The sequence below is a fragment of the Python bivittatus genome, unplaced genomic scaffold, assembly GCF_059951505.1.
Source record: "Python bivittatus isolate LINGU-HERP-01145 unplaced genomic scaffold, Pbiv_v1 ctg000270_np1212, whole genome shotgun sequence".
In the NCBI taxonomy this organism is placed as follows: domain Eukaryota; kingdom Metazoa; phylum Chordata; class Lepidosauria; order Squamata; family Pythonidae; genus Python; species Python bivittatus.
The window spans coordinates 3,128,922-3,148,656 of NW_028277050.1; the positions used below are offsets into that span (position 1 = coordinate 3,128,922).

At 38.9% G+C, this 19,735-nt stretch overlaps 1 protein-coding gene across 2 annotated transcripts in view; it reads right to left on the reverse strand.

The window, feature by feature from the left end:
• Positions 1-19,642, reverse strand: part of WDR3 (WD repeat domain 3) — a 46,090-nt gene extending 26,448 nt beyond the window's left edge. For both annotated transcript variants that reach the window (XM_088138607.1, XM_088138606.1), the window contains exons 1-14: positions 18,064-19,642; positions 15,911-16,120; positions 14,208-14,326; positions 13,531-13,609; positions 12,994-13,089; positions 12,213-12,323; positions 9,441-9,542; positions 9,225-9,322; positions 8,891-8,995; positions 6,970-7,200; positions 5,274-5,367; positions 3,918-4,019; positions 2,975-3,060; positions 1,825-1,960 (exon numbers count right to left, since the gene is read on the reverse strand). In XM_088138607.1, the coding sequence (XP_087994733.1) occupies positions 1,825-1,960; positions 2,975-3,060; positions 3,918-4,019; positions 5,274-5,367; positions 6,970-7,200; positions 8,891-8,995; positions 9,225-9,322; positions 9,441-9,542; positions 12,213-12,323; positions 12,994-13,089; positions 13,531-13,609; positions 14,208-14,326; positions 15,911-16,120; positions 18,064-18,234 (1,740 nt within the window). In that variant the 5' untranslated portion in view covers positions 18,235-19,642. The remainder of the gene's footprint in view (positions 1-1,824; positions 1,961-2,974; positions 3,061-3,917; positions 4,020-5,273; positions 5,368-6,969; positions 7,201-8,890; positions 8,996-9,224; positions 9,323-9,440; positions 9,543-12,212; positions 12,324-12,993; positions 13,090-13,530; positions 13,610-14,207; positions 14,327-15,910; positions 16,121-18,063) is intronic.
• Positions 19,643-19,735: the final 93 nt, after the last annotated feature.

A 19,735-nucleotide genomic window follows, 5' to 3' on the forward strand; every position in this document is an offset into this window, starting at 1 on the left:
AGGGAGAGAAAGGTTGGATATCATGGGAGTAATTTTCAGTGCAATGTGAAAGGGAATCCACGCAATGGATTCATCTTCCCCTACTGCCCAGGAAGGCAGGAAACCTGTGACCCAGATTTTTATCCTATCTGGCTCTGGTTCCTTTCATGGGAAAAGTGCAAATACAGTAACGTTTTTATGAGAGAGCCCATACTTGATGTGAGAAAAGCATATTCCAAAGAAACGGCTTTATGGACTTTTTTGGAAGACTTGATTGTTTCTTCACTGCATTTCTGATTATTATCCTTGCGACTATGATTCTGGAAAATCACTAGCGCATATATAAATGGGATCTTGATGTCAGCTATCATGGTCCCTGGAAATAAGTACATACCCTGCACCACTGTAATCCCTTTCTGACTTCTAGGTGGACTAGACTATTCTGGTAATACTTAAGAGTCCTCAGATATCTAGCATTCATTCATAGGTTGGAAGTCTGAGGACATTTGTCAGCTTTAGAAGAAATGGCTTCTTTTTTGTGTTCCAAGAGGGAAGAGGAGGAGAACTAAAAGTTTCAAAAGAGGGACTAAGTTCTTTCTTTTGTTTTCCTCTTATACTGGTGAGGAATGGGGAGCCAAAGCAGTTCTCTACTATCATCAATAGGTCCCTTAAGACATTAAATCAGACTGTTGGCCAAAGACCTTTTCAATACTTTTGCATAAGAAAGGCATGCATATGTAAGAGGCTGAGCAAAATTATCTAAATTCCTCCCTCAAAAGCAGCTAATATCACTGCAATAGCATCCTTAACAGTATCAGTGCAGAAAACAACCAAATCTGTGCTCTTGAGGGTTTTGTCCTTTCTTTCAGCTCAGTTACCTGAGACTGTTACTTAGAGCATTGTCAGAAGTATCATCTATCTCCATTAAAGCCCAATTACAGAGAGTGCTAATGATAGAGTCCTTGGGGTTCAGCTAGCACTGAAGAAGTTACCTAGCGGGGTAGCAAAACGTGTGCAAGAAAACAACCAAGTTCAGAAAACCCCAAGGACTCCACAGTTCAACCCTGAGCTACACATATTCGCTTCTATTAGTGCTAATGATGCCCTCTGGGAAAATTGCATTATCCTTCAAAGGAATGGCTGCAGCAACTTTGCTTATAGCCAGCACACCTGGCTATAAAGACAGGAGCCCAATCAGTCCTGGCTCAGTTGCCTGTGATCTGCGTAGCAAACCACTCTGCCTCTGAAGATGCCAGCCACAGCTGCCAGCGAAATGTCAGGAAATCTGTTCTCCAGACCACGGTCGCTAAATCTTGAAGCCCAACACTACCTAACAGATACCAGCCATGAAAGCCTACAACAGTAAACTTTGCTTAGCTTTATCCGTAAATACGGCATGGCCTTTGTTTGTTACTTGCTCCCCCTACCCGTCCAGCTTTTCAAGGGTGCTTTTGACTTCCTGAATAATTTTCTTCTAATACTCCACAAAGAAACAGACAGGAAAGTTTGGTTTGGTTTTTAGTTTAAGGAGAAGGAAGTAAAGAAGTAATTAAACAGAAAGGAAATGAAACAGTGAAAAAAAACTTAACAGAGAAATAGGCCACAAAAGGAAGTTATCAGAGAAACAGAGAATTATTCCTGGCAAAGGGAGTGAAAGAACAAGAAAGCAGCCAGAGAGAGACAGGATCAAGATCTGGCCACCTCTTCCTTGGTCATAGGGAGAAATTAACTCATTGTATGGCTGCCTCCTTCACACCAAACTGGGAATGTAAAATTTTGTATGCCTAAAATGAATCCCCACTTGTTCCCTTCATTTGATATCTGAACTGAAAGTAGTATGGTTACCTTGAGTGTATCAGTATAGAATATTTTCACAGTGCAGTCCAGTAAGGCAACGGCCAGAAGTTTTTGATTGGGGCTGTACCGAACACAGAGAACATCTTCATCCAGCTGCAAAACACGTGTCTGCTTCACAGAGAGCCTGGGATGGGATGAGTACAATATATGCAGTCTTAAGGCACAGTTAGATTCAGAAATCAAGGGGGAGCAACAGGTTCCTCTACTTGCCTGCATGGAGGAACAGAGCTTCACTGACAGCGCCAAGTGACATCAGCTAAGCATCCTGCATTGCTTTCATCCAGCTCTCCAGGTCAGGTGCAGGACCACACTTAATCCCATCCTTTCATATAGAACCTGTTTTTACAACTAGCACCCACAACAGTTTGCAAAACTACTTACTGGAACACAGAAAATAATTTGCCCAATGGACAATTTAATTTAGTTGCTTCTTTCTACTTCCTACTTCTCTGTGCCATAGCTCACTTCCGCCTTCACAATAAAAGGTGGCAGATAAAATAAGATGACTCTAAAACAAGGCCAAAGAATTACTGCATAGGCCAGAACAATGAAAGGCCTGCTTTTGATAAGCAATTTACATGTTCCCCAAAATGATTAAACTCATTCTCCATTTATATTGAAAAGCTTCCTTTAACTCAGTACATCTAGTAAAGGAATTAGTTCAGAGATAAACTGTAGTTCTAATAGACTATATCCAGATAATAGGAACCAAATGTTTAAACATAGGACACTTAATATTTATGATTTTAAATATTTTTTAAAAATCCAGCTTCAATAAAAATGTCATCTTTTTCAAAGTGTTCAAATATACTTTTATTCATCCTACCAATAAAGGAATTGATTTAGTGCAAGAAGTAATTAAAAGTGGAGAAGAATATACATTATAAAAAGGAGGGAGATTAATGTAAAGATATACACATATTTATTTGTATGAAACAACAATTAGGATTTTACAGTCCAGAAGATATACAATATTTTTCTGTCTATTGTGTTAAAAAGGGAGCACTCCAGATCATGCTACAAAACTATATGTATCAACAATGCTGTGACTCACAACAATTGTGAGTCTCATCTGCCGTAGAAGTGAGAATAAAATTCAGAGTTCAAATGTTATTAATTCCTAGAAAAACACCCTTACCTCTTTTGGACACTGTTCTTATCTTTCACCAGCTGAAATTCCCAGAACTTGACAGATTTATCCGCTCCTCCTGTTACAAAACCACGCTGAAGGAGAAAATCATTTAAATTAAAACTAAGCATGATTACTTTTGCTACATATAAAAGATGACACGGCAAAAGATTTCAATATTGTTTTATTCACTCTTCTATCTCAAGTGTGTATTATATCCAGAGAAGCCAGTGAGTTGAAGTGAAAACACTTCCACTTGTTGGCAGACCATCGCCAATTTGTGTTTCCAGTTTTTTACTGCTTCTTCTCCTCTAAACCAACTCCAATGAGAATACTTCCCCTGAGTAATCACACTGGAAATGGTTTAGAGGAGAAGCAGCATTAAAAGATCCTTGGAGCCCAGCCAGTTTGTTTTCCTGGAGTGGGAAATCAATTGCTAGCTTATTTCCATGATAATACAGGTTTGTAACATAAGCTAAAATCCTCAGCGATCCAAAGTCTATATTGGACTCTATACCTACAGAGGATTACCCTCCCATTTCCCTTATCAACTATTATTACTATCACATGGATATTCAACATAATGTGAAAATCTACCTGCTCTGACATTATACCTGAAAAGCCAACATAACTTATTTTTAAGTAATATACTCTCATTAAACACATGGTCTGCAAAGCATTGCAGAAGGCAGACAAGAATCAGGCACGGTCAGCAGCATTCCAGGAGCTATCATCTGGCATATCAAAATGTATTATTCACATAGCCGTATTCCATCTGGAAGATAATGACAATCTCTACAGTAAGTGACAGAATCCTACTCCACCTGCGTCCCCATCCCCAAAAAGTCTACTGGATTTCATGGGCACATGTTATTACAAGCAATTATGTCACCTTGAGCATAACTCTATCAAGACAATCAAGTAAAAAGGAACAAACTTAGGCTTGACCTACCTGATCAAAAGAAAGGGATATGGACCACAGAGCCCCCTCGTGAGCATCAACGGTTTCCAATAAACACCCAGAAGCCAGATCAAATAGCTGCAGCTTTCCAACCTAATAAAAAATTTAAATTGTCAGGCGTTACACAGATTTATATCAGCTATCAATACCAGTAATTTTTCAAAGATTATACCAGAAGGAAGTGCCAATGCAAGGAACAAACTGGAAGCATTAACTGCAGGGTTCAGAAAAGGTGAGTCCTGTTACTGCAAAAGGAGGAAATCAAAGGAGAGGTGCCAAGAGCTTCTTGCTCTCCCAAAGTGTGGATTCCAAAATACATCCCTCCTGGAAGGGGATCTGAGGCACTATGCTATGGATTCCTACATTGATAGTCTCAGACTTGTGGAGAATCATAGCCCCCATGAGTGAGCCTATCACTAGAACAGCTGGGATAGCCACGTTGGTCAATGCTGGGGTCCCTGGTGTACTATCAAGACTGCTTTTTGAGAACCAGCTGTTTGCATAGAAGTAGGAATTGTAGGCTCCTTTGTGCTGCTGAACTGGTGACAGGTGGACAAGTGATACCATTTGATGGGAGTCCTAAGGGGAAGGGTGATGTCAGCCCTCCCAGGTAAACCAGACAGGAAACACAACCAGATAAGCTACTTCTACTTTATTGTTAGGCTACATTAACAGAATCTTGCAAGTCTGAAAGCACAAGTCTCCTGCCATCTCTATTTACCACCTCATCAGTTAGGGTGGGTCCTTTCTAAGTTTCTTTCTCTACCCGTTACTCAGTTGCAGGCTCCTCCCCCTTTTATCTGACCGTTCCCTAGGCACCATCTCTTCCCCCTGTCTTCCAAGGTCATTCTCACATTCCACTGCAGGTGAAGTGTTATTTGTTCCTAATTATTCAAACATGGATGGATTACTTAGAACTTTTGTTCTGATATTTGAGAAAACTTCTCCCACCACAATCAAAGCTATAGTGAACATAAAGAAGAATGGAAGGAAACTAAAAGCTTATTTTTTTGAAAAAGGAAAGAACTAGAGAGAAGGATTCAGAATTAGCTTGAAAAGAATAATTACCAATAGGAAGGAGAAGAAGAGAAGCTCTGTCTGTCCCTGTCAAAAGTCAAGAACAACTGAGATGGGTCAAAGCAATGCCTGAAGGGGACCACTAGAAACCATACATAAAGCAAACTTGACAGAAAAAGATGGGACATTTGTAAAAGACCGGTCTCCAACAGTATAAAACTTCTGCAAAGAAGTTGTAATGTTCTGTATGGATTAGATATGATTTTTCTTATTAAAAATATGACATTACTAGCAAGATCTCCTAATGCTTCAGAAAGGATGAGCAATTACCTTTGTTCCTACTATGACCTGCCTATCTCCTGGGACAAAAAGGGAGCAAAGTGCATAATCACACTCCATGGTCCGGATACACTGCAAGGTAGTCCTGGGAAAAGAAAGAGCACACAAAGAGATCCACCTTATACACAGGAAATGAGTTTACTGGAGATACTTTTGGAAAAGAAAAATTCTTACAATTATATAAATGGCAGGAAAAATCTGTCAATGTAGATTAGTATATTTAGCCCCAGATTTCTCTTCAAATATATACTATTTTATAAAAGCTAGCCAAATCAAACAAAACCATATACTGAGCTATGATATGTGGAAAGTGGCTTGCACAGCATGCAACTGGAAAAACAGTAATTGTAGGTGTACATGATGTACCCTCTACAATAGGAGTGAACCAGCTTGGGGCGTATCATGATCACTTTGGAATTTTAGTACGGCTTCAAGATCATCAATGTGCCAAGAGTGTATCTTTACAGTTAAAGAACTGGGTCTTCCTTACAATTTCCAGAGCCTAGAAATCTGCTCTGGGTATAAAATTAAACTTTGCTCATAGACTTTTCAAACCAAGGTTATCTGAAGTTATCTTTGGCTATCAGAAGCTGCCTTCGTTTCACCAGCTTCATTTAGTGGAGAAATCGCAACATTGCTGTTTGTGGAGAAACAACTACCTTAAGATTAGCAGCCACTGAAAATCTTCTGTTCTTTCTAAGAACTGTCAAGAGATACTGACCTACTTCTGCTTTCCCCAGTTTCGGAATTACCTCCAAAATTCAGTAGAATAGGGAAACATAAATTAGATCAGTGCTTTGAAACGATTTTTGATCATTCAGAAAGAATCCCAATGAAGTGGCTCTGAGATGGTGATGAGTAGTTTCAATTTTCGAGAGTGAACAACCAGATGCCTCACAAACCATCTAACAATTTTCAGGGGCACTCCCGGAACTGGATTTGAGAGACGTGAAATCCCCGATTCAGGAGGAATATGTAAATTAGGACTAGCAGCCACTGAAAATCTTATTCCAGAATCTGAACAATCTTTATGGCAACCGTAATATCTTGAGCACAGTGATACTCAGTTTGACTGCCCATTGCACAAAGCATTGCAATGGCCCAGAAATGTAAGACAACTTACCCTAGGAAAAATCCAACAACACAAAGACATCTACCTCCACTGCTGTATTCTCAAGTAAATGTGACTCTCCTATTTTAAGAGTGTACTATTTGGTAAATAGAATCCTCCCTTCTGTCTATAATAATTCACCTTCACTGGGTAATTCACTCTAGTATATGGGGAGAGGTAACATATAAACAAGTTTGGAATTCCCTCACTGAGGGCTTTAAAGCTTTCTCTCCCCACCAGGTTCTCTTTCCATCATTCTCTTGAAGGAGTGCTTGTCTACTTTTCCCCCAAGCCTGCAACTTATGGCAAATGAGAAAGTCAAAATAAAAAAGACCACACACTAATCCTTAGAAAGCTAATATCAAATTAGCTTAGCAATCTGCACAATTGTTCTTGGCCCCCTATGTAGCTGTTTTCCAAAATGACAATGATGCCAAGAGATCAATGGAAGAAACATTACACATTTTCCTGGATTCCATATTAAAAGTCTGGATTCACACCTGAAGACATTTAACAATCCTTATAAACATGTATTGCCACTGAAGTCTTCCTTCAGTGCTCAGAGAGATTTCATACCTGTTCCAAATCTTAATTGATTCTGCAGCAGCAGAGAGAATGGCGATGTTATCAGAGCTAAATGACACTGTTCTGACATCAGTACGGTGACCTCCAATGTTTATCCTTGATGTCTGCACAACTTGGGGACACTGCCCTGATGACTTCAGGCTGTAACATTCAATCATGTTGTTCTGGAGCATTAAGGTGGCCTTCAGCTCTCCTTTTGGATTGAGTATCAAGTCAAAAGATCTGTTTCAATAAAAGAATAATAACAACAACAACAATAAAAAAGGCAGTAATTGTCATGTAAGTGTTAAATGAGTTACGAACAGTAATGTGTAAAAGAGGCCAACAAAGGATAAATATAAGCTTCATTTGCCGTAATTATATGACCCCCCCCCCCCGAAGACAATTGCGCCTAAAATTTGTTTATCCTTTTGAAACTTTGGGCTGATATAACATAATCCAGTAGAAGAAAAAAAGGAAGATTTTGACTAACTTTAAAAAAAGTTAGAAATAGGAATGTTTGAAATTTGAAAGAAATGTTTGAAATCCTATAAAATGATGCAATTGAAATGCTACTTGTGTTTTGTAAGCAGATACAGAAAACAGATCACTGCCCAAGGGACTGGTAAAGATAGGTTTATATTCCAATTCCAAAATTAGTATTAAAGAATGCTCAATCTACTGAATGATGTGCACTTATTACTTATGGTAGTAAGATAAAAATCAAGATTTTGCAATCTAAATTTCAATAACGCATGAAATGAGAACTACCAGACATACAAGCTGGAATCAGAAGAGGTCACACTGCTAATATCCAATGGATAATGGAAGTGACAAGGGAATACCAAAAAGATATTTATTTTTACTTTATTAATTATACTAAGGCTTACAACTGTGTAGAACCCCCAAAACTGTGGACAGCTTTTAAAAACATGGATGTATAGGGCCACCTAATTTGCCTACTGAAATCTTGTACGACTGAACAAAGAAACATTTTGAACTGTGGTGCTGGAGAAAATATTTGAGAATACCTTGAGCCACAAGAAGAACAAATTATTCAACACTAGTGGAAGCACTAATAATGACTGCTTACTGGAAGTACTACAATGAAGCTCAACGTTAAATATTTTGAAAAGAATCATTGGAAAAGTCCCTGATCCTTGGAAAAATTGGCCAAACAGAAGACAAGATGGTTAAGATATATCATTCGTGACATGAGCAAAAGCATGCCAGGCCTCAAAAGAAGTCATTATTGAAAACAATCCCAGGAAAGATGACATCCATCATGTCATGAAGAGATAACAACAGAATGCTGGAATCTTACTTTCCAAAAACTTTAGCCTTTACCTACACAGTCTATAGCTTTCTCCCACTCCGTTTTCCACATGTGTAACCAACATGTCTCTGCCTTTGACCTTCCTCATACACCTTCAGCATTCAGCAGCCATGTTAGTATTTAATTACATGGCCCCACCCGTTGTGCGCTGTTACTTTCTAGAATGTCTCTGTTAAGCTACATCAAATCCCACTTCACCAAAAACAGTTTAGCAGAGCAGAAAGAATGGACAGAATTGTAGCTGACCATGTTCATTTCGTATTACAGAAAATCTTTCCTTCTCTCTTTATTGTCAAAAATATTTAAATTACAATTTTCTCTTTAACTTGGTCCAAGGTTTGTGTTTATATTAAAAGTGAAGCAGGGACTATCCAACCCCCTATAATATACAGTGATCTATGAATCAATTTGTTGGGGCTGTCATGAAAAAGGACTATATTAGTAGCAATCAGTAATTTTTTGTATGGTTTAAGTACACTTTTAATAGTTGGGTTATTTTACAGTATTACTGTTGTTTTTTCAGCACTTGCACTGGCTTCCTTTTTAAATAAACAAACAATAAATATGTATTTATCATCCTTAGTACTTGAAACCCACTTGATTTTAGCAGAAGCCTTGATGTTAATAAGACGCTGAATCTTTTCCTGTAGACTGCACTCTATACTGATATCAAGTTCTTCCTCTTCCACATTTGACTTTTGCCTAGGACAAAAAAATACAACCTCTGTTTGAATCAGAAATATTAACATAAATAGGTTGTACCTTGAATTTTAAAGTGTTACCATTTTAATTTGACCATTTTACTGATATTCTTCTTAAATAACATATAATAGGCATTGTTCCTCTATGTATCAACTGAAAGATATAAAAATGAAATGTACTGCTAATAAATACTTTTATTTATTTATTAATAAATAAAAAAGCCATTCACCTGGCTTTTTTCCTTGCTTTCCTCATTTTCTTCTCTAATTTCTTCTGAACTTCTTCTTTGCTGAGGACATAGAATATTTCCAGGACAGAGTCTGTTCCCTTGAACAAAGAAAAAACAAAATAAATTAGAAACTTGCTGATCCAGAAATCTCTTTCCATGGCAATGGGGCCAGAAGGCTGGCAATACTCCCATATGCTCCAAGAGCTACTGACTCACATGGCAAGCAAGAATTCTCCCTGATCGATCAGTAGCAAGACCAACAACACGACTCCTTCCTTCCCGCATGATGGAACCAGCTTTCTCACACCCCAGGGTGTCCTAAAAAAATTAATTAAAAGAGCACTAAACAATTATGGTCTGAAAATTTCAAAGAAGTCAACAAAGTGCATGCAACAAAGACTACTAAATAGCAATTATTAATTACAATCCAAGCAATTCAGAAATGTAATGCTGCTTTGACAGTTCAACTGTGGCTTTAGACCAACAATGGTGTCCAGGGACTTTACAGCTCCCAGTGTCCTCCTTGCAAAAAACCCATAGACAAATAGGGAGGAAACTGGTGAAGGAAAATGAAGCAGTGAATGGCTTAGAAGAAAAGAAAATCATGGGTTATCATCAAAGATAACAAACAGAGTGCAGACAGCATGGAAAAAGGGGTTAGCTCAGCCAAAATGCCATAATACAAAGAAGAAAGGGAGAAAGCAGCTGGCTAGCTACCAGAGCGAAATTGTTTGAAAAGCTAAACTGGCACCCTTTCCCACCTTCCTCTTTCATCAAGAGAAGGAGAGAATGTTTGATCTCAGGCAGAAATTGCTTGGTTGTACTTGTTTGCAATGGTCAAAAAGTCTGTGCGGGCATTGAGTTTAATTTCTTTCCATGCTACAGTGCACTCTTTCTGATAATGGATCTATCTGTGGCATCTAATTTCCTGTCTTCCTACTCATTCTCCTCTATTCCAGTTCACGCTTCTATTCAGTGAAGGATCCTACACAATCACAATGCTGGAGAGACCTAATGGGGGATGCAGGCAGAACATCCCAAAGACCAAATATGTGGGCCAGAGAAGTTGGATATTGAATACAGTGGGTCAAAAAAGTATTTAGTCAGCCACCAATTGTGCAAGTTCTCCCACTTAAAAAGATGAGAGAGGCCTGTAATTTTCATCATAGGTATACCTCAACTATGAGAGACAAAATGGGGAAAAAAATCCAGAAAATCACATTGTCTGATTTTTAAAGAATTTATTTGCAAATCATGGTGGAAAATAAGTATTTGGTCACCTACAAACAAGCAAGATGTCTGGCTCTCACAGACCTGTAACTACTTCTTTAAGAGACTCCTCTGTCCTCCACTCATTACCTGTAGTAATGGCACCTTGTTATCAGTATAAAAGACACCTGTCCACAACCTCAAACAGTCACACTCCAAATTCCACTATGGCCAAGACCAAAGAGCTGTTGAAGGACACCAGAAACAAAATTGTAGACCTGCACCAGGCTGGGAAGACTGAATCTGCAATAGGCAGGCAGCTTGGTGTGAAGAAATCAACTGTGGGAACAATAATTAGAAAATGGAAGACATACAAGACCACTGATAATCTCCCTCGATCTGGGGTTCCACGCAAGATCTCACCCTGTGAGGTGAAAATGATCACAAGAACGGTGAGCAAAAATCCCAGAACCACACGGGGGGACCTAGTGAATGACCTGCAGAGAGCTGGGACCAAAGTAACAAAGGCTACCATCAGTAACACACTACGCCGCCAGGGACTCAAATCCTGCAGTGCCAGACGTGTCCCCCTGCTTAAGCCAGTACATGTCCGGGCCTGTCTGAAGTTTGCTAGAGAGCATTTGGATGATCCAGAAGAGGATTGGGAGAATGTCATATGGTCAGATGAAACCAAAGTAGAATGTTTTGGTCTAAACTCAACTTGTGTTTGGAGGAGAGAGAATGCTGAGTTGCATCCAAAGAACACCATACCTACTGTGAAGCATGGGGTGGAAACATCATGCTTTGGGGCTGTTTGTCTGCAAAGGGACCAGGACGACTGATCCGTGTAACGGAAAGAATGAATGGGGCCATGTATCGTGAGATTTTGAGTGAACACCTCCTTCCATCAGCAAGGGCACTGAAGATGAAGCGTGGCTGGGTCTTTCAGCATGACAATGATCCCAAACACACCGCCCGGGCAACGAAGGAGTGGCTTCGTAAGAAGCATTTCAAGGTCCTGGAGTGGCCTCGCCAGTCTCCAGATCTCAACCCCATGAAAAACCTTTGGAGGGAGTTGAAAGTCCGTGTTGCCCAGCGACAGCCCCAAAACATCACTGCTCTAGAGGAGATCTGCATGGAGGAATGGGCCAAAATACCAGCAACAGTGTGTGAAAACCTTGTGAAGACTTACAGAAAACGTTTGACCTCTGTCATTGCCAACAAAGGATATATAACAAAGTATTGAGATGAACTTTTGATATTGACCAAATACTTATTTTCCACCATGATTTGCAAATAAATTCTTTAAAAATCAGACAATGTGATTTTCTGGATTTTTCCCCCCATTTTGTCTCTCATAGTTGAGGTATACCTATGATGAAAATTACAGGCCTCTCTCATCTTTTTAAGTGGGAGAACTTGCACAATTGGTGGCCGACCAAATACTTTTTTGCCCCACTGTATATCCCCTCCACCAGATTTAGTGCTCCAACCCTCCACTAAAAGATGAGTGGTATAGAGTGATTTCTTCACCACCACCAAACCACATAATATGGCTCAGCATTATCTATGAACTATGTGCATCCAATAAGATTGTAAACGATTTTGTGCCCTTGAAAATATTATTCATTTATTGTATATGAAACTAGGAAAGCATTAACATGGAAAACCCACTTAAATTGGAAGCATTTATCCTTTCTATTTGCTTCAGATGGAAGTATTTTATACGTTTTCAATATGTTAAATTATGTATTACAGTGACTATACATTAAAAAATACCTCATTTTGGCTCTCATCCTGACCATCTGCTTTATCAACTTCAGAAGATTCTTCCAAGCTCTGTACATGCCCTTTGCTCCTCTTGTATTCAGGCTCACTAGAGTCTCGGTCCTGTGTAGTGTACCAAAAACAGTAAGAGACTTAGGTTAAAGGGAGAGGCTCATTTTTAAAGCTTTTTCTTTCAGCAGACAAATCATTTATTTATTATTTCAAGTATATAACATGTTTAGACATAAAGCCAAAGTAAAAGCAACCGCTTTGTAAGTAAAATAACATATCCATCAAAGTTGTATGTTGGAGCCAGGGACCACAAAAGATGCAAAATAGATGACATCCAATGAAAACAGCAAGTGGGTCTCTATTGCTTCTACCAGAATATTTATTTTAAATTAAGGGAACCACACGATATGCAAAAAACAGCTAAGCTATCTCCTGGAAATGTAAATGGCTTTGTAACTCAACTGATTCCTTACAATGCACACAGTCAGATTCAAAGAAGCAAGTTCAATTCCATAACACTACAAAAGTAGTAGCTAACCAAGGATTTTTTTCCTCACTGAGTCAATGTTAGCCTTCTCTGGGCCCAAACTAACCAAAAATATAACATAACTTGCCCCAAGCAAAGGACACAATACCAGTGCAAAGGAATATTATTTGTTACCATGTGCATTTATATTCTGAATTTACACATTCAATACTGAGGATACTAACAATAATGTATGGTAGCTTTAAAGTGAAAAATCATTCAAATCAGGTCAAGCAGTAGAAATATCAAACTTACCTCCTGGGAATATGTGATGTTCCACGCTCTCAGTTCACTGTCAGCAGACCCAGTGATAAGAAGCCTTTCTTCAGAAACTAAAGCTAACCCCCACACCTAAGGAAAAGCGGACCAAAGGCATTTCCTATTTTAATACTAATAGTAGTTCATTCTCCAGAGCAATAGTGAAAACTAATGTGCTTCCCTCATTTCTGTAAGATTGATTTTGCTGCCAGACCATACCAAAACAAAAAGATTTAAGGGTGCCTCAAGATAAGAAGATTTGGGCTTACCATGATATGCTATTTCATCAATGAAAATTATTCTTATATAGGATACTCTTCTTACCCATTCTAATATTCTACAAATTCTCCCTAGTTCGTAAAAATAGTACTTTTACAAAAAATGCACATAAAATGGAAGAAGAAAATCCCTGTGATAACCTCACTGAATGAGCAGTCAGTACGCAAGGACTACCTGTACTTAGAAAAAAAGACCTTTAGCATTCATTACTTTTTCTTCCCATTATTCTCACTTGCAAATCTGCATTCTACTTACTTCAGAGCGGTGCCCAACCAATGTTTTAAAACAGTGCTGAGTATCCAGGTCCCACCATTTTACTAGAGTATCTTTTCCACTGCAAGAAAAAGTTGCATCATAAATGGTACTGAAAACCATTTCACCCTAATTATCAGAGGGTTGACTTCACTGTTCTGTAGCAAGTATAATATATATACAATATCAGACACAGAATGAATTATAACATACAGATTGTACATTCTGCAGACCATGTATCATTTCAATGGGAATTTGAAATTAGTCATAATTAGTTTCTCCATGAAACACATGAAGCCAATTCTTATTCTAACACACACAACCTTTCTTAATTTGTAGACCATTCTTTCATAATATCCTTAATTTTCAAAGTAAATACCTATGCATATTTCATGCAGGATAAACTACAGGTTAATCTTCTCAATGGAACAAGAGAAAGAAATGAAGGTCTCCTTCAATATCTTATTTATTATTTGAGGTTTTATTTGTTGGCATTAAGCCAACTGTCCCCAATGCAAATAATACAACTGAATCAACACATAACTGTCATTAATTTTCTGGGTTAACTTTTTTCCTTAATTCCTGGCAAATTTTTCAAACTAAAGTAAAATTGCAATGCTTAGTATGAGATTTGGGGGGTGGGGTAGTTACATGCACAGGAATATATAGAAAATAATTACCTAGAAATCAATATATTCTTTGCTTTCAAGAACAACAGTTGTGTAATTGCATCCTTGTGGCCTTTCAATCGGTACAAACCACTCTCATTGATCACATCCCAAATAATGATATCTGTATCCTAGAAAAAACAAAAGGAAATTAAATGGCTCAACGTATGTTATCTTCCTAGCCACAAACACTGTAAGCTCACCTTTACCTAAGTGTCCAATACATTTCCTGCTTCCATATGACCTCAAAATTATAAAATTAAAAATAGCATTCTTTTTTTTAAAAAGATCAAAACAGCAAAAGGCAATGTACTCAATATTTTTGTGGTTTACTTATTTCACTATATGTCCTGCCTACCCTTCAGAAATGCCTTCTTAAACTACTTGATAAAACAATAAAAAATAACAAAATTTGACAGCAAAATACATGTCAGTTTCCAAGTGCCCGAATTTTGATCATGTGATTATGGGGGTGCTACGACCATTGTAAGTGTGAGGACTGGTCATAAGTCACTTTTTTCAGCACTGTTGTAACTTAGAATGGTTGTTAAAAGAATGGTTAGAAAACTGGAGGGACTAATCCAGGCAAACACCAGGAATCAAGACTGACTTGAAAGCCCCCCCCCCAAAAAAAACCAAAACCAAAAACCTTTATCCTGAAAAGGATATGAAGATGGTATACAAAAAAATCTTGTTAACCAAATCAAATAAAGTTTGATTGTATAATGTAGATTAACCTACATGTACCAATGATTTCAAAAGAATCTCTGAACTAATTTATGCACTGGAAACCTAGTTATAACACTGGAAGACATACAAGTTCTTACAATTTTACACTGCACTTGGAACTATTTAACTGCATGGTGAAGAAACTTATGAAAGCTTTTTTTTCCTTTGTAAAGTATAAATATCTAAATCAGGTCTCAAAATTTGAGGGGACATTTGCAGTTCTGAAAATGTTCTGCATACTACCAATTAGCTATCCTGAGAGGAATGCTCCATTAATAAATATGGATGGTGTCTCCATTTTTCTCTTTGTGTCTAGTGAATATATGTATAACAATTTACTTTCATTCTCTGCATTTCTCCCCATTCCTGAGTTTTCCCCAAATGATCTAGCTGTTTCACCTTTATTGCTATCCTCTCAAATCCCAAGCATATTTTTTTATTTTTAGTATTAGCTGGCAAGCAAGCAAAGACGTCCAGCTTCCATTCTTCTTTCCTCTATTGTGTGCTCCAGGCAGATATATAGCCTAGATCCAGAAAATCATGGGTCCCAAAATGAACAGAACAAAACAGAAAAAGATGGGTGACAAGCAGAGAACATTGGCAGGCACCTTGGTATGCGTTAACATGTTGCTAATCTCAATATAAATACTAAATATTCAAAAACTAATAGGTACAGTGAAGTAGAGCCATATTCATGGAACTTCAATCTCTGCATTAATTTGGAAAAAAAAAGGTTCATTAGCCTCCATATCCTACTTGGGAACTACCAAAAACCAAGATGGTATATTCCATTCTCCTGTTACATCTACCTGTTTTTGCCATCCCCCTTATTTCTCTTCCTCTTTCCCCCAATCCCCTGCAATAATATGAACCTAAAATCTATCTCACAGGAATTCATTCCATATATCTCCAATTACTTTGCACTGAGCTCCATCATATAGTTCATTTACATCTATTATCAATCAGCTCTCCAAAAAAATTCTCACCTTTGATCCTGATGCCAAATGTCCTCCCAGCTCATCAAATTTCAGGACAGTAACAGCAGCTTTATGGCCATTGAATGTGACATTTCTTTCACCACTTAAGAGACTGAACAAACAGACTGAACCATCCTCATATCCAATGGCCAAATGCAAGCCATCTGGGGATGGGCAGAGAGCAGTAACTTCCTGCTTGGGGCCTTGAAGAATGAGAACCTGCAAAATAAAATAAGAGACTTTTGTACTTTGGGATGGTAAAAGGTTCGAAGAAAACAGCAATTAGTACAATAATGCCTTACAATGCAGCACAGATTTACCAACTTTAAGTATATTGTAATCAGTCTTACATTCACACTAATTTAAAGCCAGATGAAATATATAATATTGAACAAATAAACTAAACAGGTCACATTTTATAGCAAACATTTATTAAACATACTTAAGAGATGTTTTGTTATATTGCATTCCCATCCACAAAACATTTAAAATACACAGAAGTTAACTTTTTATAGAAAAGAGTTGTCTTCCATTTCATGTAATTCTGTGAGATGGCACAACATTAAAAAACATATATATGCTTAATATAAATCAAAGTAATTTTAATTTTAAAAATCTTAATAGAATGAAAAATATATAACTTGTCTGGCCAGCTTTCAATTTCTTTATATTCCCTGGAAACTAGATTTCTTAACATGAACCCTTTTTGAATACTGTCCTACAGGTTTCTTCATATAATGTTGGGTTTAAAGAAACCTGAACATTAAATAAAAAAAGATGAGGAATATCTCTGAGACAGCCAAGCTTCAATGATTTATCTGTGGTCAAGGCTATACTGAGGACAGAAAAAAGTACTCATCATCAGTATCTCTATGTAACTGTGCATTCTAGATATTAATGTTTCAAGCAAATGGTTGCTCTCAGGAATTAAGTTATTTTATACATTTCTACTGCCTCCTACATTCATTATAACCAAGCCACTTAAAAAACATAAGGACAAATGGGACAGAACATGGAACCAAGACTCACTACTGTATTATTCCAATATTGAAACTTAGGATATTTTTAACAGAAAAAGAAGGGACAATTATTTTGAATAAAAAACAGGACATATACAGACTGATCCTGGATTACAGCAGCCAGAGTTTCCCAGAATTCTACTTTTTCATTCTCCCTCTTATTTTTTTCCAACTTGTGCCAATAACAGTGAGCATTCAATTAGACATCAACCATGTTTGACATTTGGGGTGGAGAAGCGGGGAAGGCATAGATTTATATATATATATATATATAATTTTTATATAATGAAAATAATAAAATAAAAGGACTGTTTTTTCTAAAGATTTTTATAGTTGTGCAAATCTTGAAATTCCCCTAAGCTGATAATATTTCTCTCTTATAAGCAGACTACTGTTCTGGCTGTACAGTATAGCTGCATATTGGGAGAACAACTACACATAAAGAGAGTAGAAGTAATTGTTAACAGTAATTACAGGAGACTATTGTATGAGTATGTAATAGTTGGGTTTTATATTAATGTATATTATTAATGGTTAATATGGTTAAGGTGCTGGCCGAGAAACCAGGAGACTGAGTTCTAGGCCTCCCTTAGTCTTGAAAGCCGGCTGGGTGACTTTGGGCCAGTCATTTTCTCTCAGCCCAACCAATCTCATAGGGTTGCTGTTATAGGGAAAATAGGATGCAGGAGTATTAGATATGTTTGCCACCTCGGGTTATATATATAAATAGGTGGGATAAAAATCTAGTAGTAGTAGTAATAATAATACAGGTAGTCCTCATTTAGCAACCACAACTGGGAATGGCTACTCAAGTCATAAAGCAAAGCAGTCGCTAAGTGAAACTGAGACTGTGCCTATGATCTTACTTCAGCTTTCCCTTGTTTTACAGACCCGTGAAGGTTGTAAATGTGAGGATTGGTCATAAAGTTACTTCTTCATCACTATTAACAGTCGCTAAACAAGGCAGTCACTAAAAGAGGACTACTTCCAATGCTTTCCTGAGACTCCCTCACAAATTGGTGTGATTGCAGCAATAATTTTAAATAAACCTTCATTAAGATCACAGCACCTTCATTTAATCACTTCTGACATGAAAACAAAACCTCACATAATGAACATGGCTTTGTGCTAAGAACTGCTTACCTTTTCTCCTTTCCTTGTATCCCACAGAAAAACATGTTCACAGGCTGGCACTGCAACATAGCGACCTTTCTCACCACGCAGAGTCACATAGGCAATATTGCCTTTCTGGCTGGCAATCACCCCAAAGAGGGCAGTGCCCGTGTACCTCAAATATTGCTTGGTGAGACCCATGGGAAGGCTTCGAGGTTTTTGCAAAATCCAGTCTAGGCTAGTAGAATATTATTTCTGAAGCAATGCTAGACATCCCAAAAAACCCCCCAAAACCCTCCCTTTTAGCCAGGCATTATTGCTCTTCTGCTTCTAACACGCTTCCGCTTCTACTACAGTTCAATGTTTTTAATACGGCCTTCAGGACTCTGCAGTTGTTGGATTTTCAGGAAGGGCCGAATTCCAGACCGGGCTCAGCCATCAGGTTTGGCCGGGCAGCCCAGCTCAGCTTCTCTGTCAGCCAAGTCGGCAGGTGAACGTACTGTGGGGTCAGGCTGACGACCGATATCGCTAAGAGAAAGGGGAGGAATAAAAGGCGCTTTTCTTTTTCGTTCCCGATAGAGGAAAGGGATCCCCAATCGCGCCAGAAAAACGATAGGCGCCGTGGGCAGCTTCCGGTTTATCTCCCGTTCTCCCCTAAGACGCAGGCGCTCCTCAGCCTTCCCTCCTGCAGCAACCGTCCATCAGCCAGCGGAGCATCACCCACCACGACGCTGCACGTGCTGGCGCGCGGGGCTGAAAGAGGAACCTGCCATCCCAGCATGCTTAGGAGAGGAACCGGAAGGGGCGGGACGAGGGCAAACAGAACTCGGAGCTATAGAAATTTAGAGAGATTCATCCGACTATCCAGGATGAACTCTCGAGTTTCCAACAGTCGTAACTCCCTTTAGCGCGGAATGCATGAACAATCCCGCCCACTTCCGGTTTTAAGCATAACAAACGTAATGCCTCGGTCAAACAAGGGTGTTGCACGCAAGCTGCGCGTTGGGACTAGGCGGAGGCGGGGAGAGAGTTTTAAGAAGACTGAAGTTAGGTATCAGCCAAGTCTTAGTCCCCCTAGGGCCAACAACATATAAAAGTTGCCTTTCGCTCCCCCTCCCCTTTCCCATTTCAAACCAGTTACAAAATTTAATGATTGGTAGATAAGACTGCTGTAAGCAAGCACTCAAAAAGCAAAGTTGCTATTTATAACACACTCCCCCCACCGGGTCCATCCACAATAAAAAATTAGCCAAAAGCTAAAGAGCAGTTAATACAACCCGTATCAGTGTTTCTAAACCTTGGCCGCTTGAAGACGTGAGGACTTCAACTCCCAGAATTCCCCAGCTGGGAATCCTGGGAGTTGAAGTCCACACGTCTTAAAAGATGCCAAGTTTGAGAAACACTGATCCCTGTGCATCGTGACATATGGATCGCCCCAGTGAAGTCGCTTTTGCAGCTACCAAAGTCGAAAGCGACCGACCGACCCTAAGGCGCTCCAACTTCCAGCCTCCTTCCCGGTTTGCAACAGGGACCGGAACGGCCTCGGCAATGGTTAAGGCCCCCAAACGCCACATGCCCACGACGCGCAGGTCGCAAAGGCACGTGTTCCTCTGAGAGAGGCCGACCCGCCGCCCAGGTCGTGCAAAGCCCACCCCGCTCCCCTGGCATCTTTGGGGGCAGCCGCCAAGCTGGGCAGCGACCG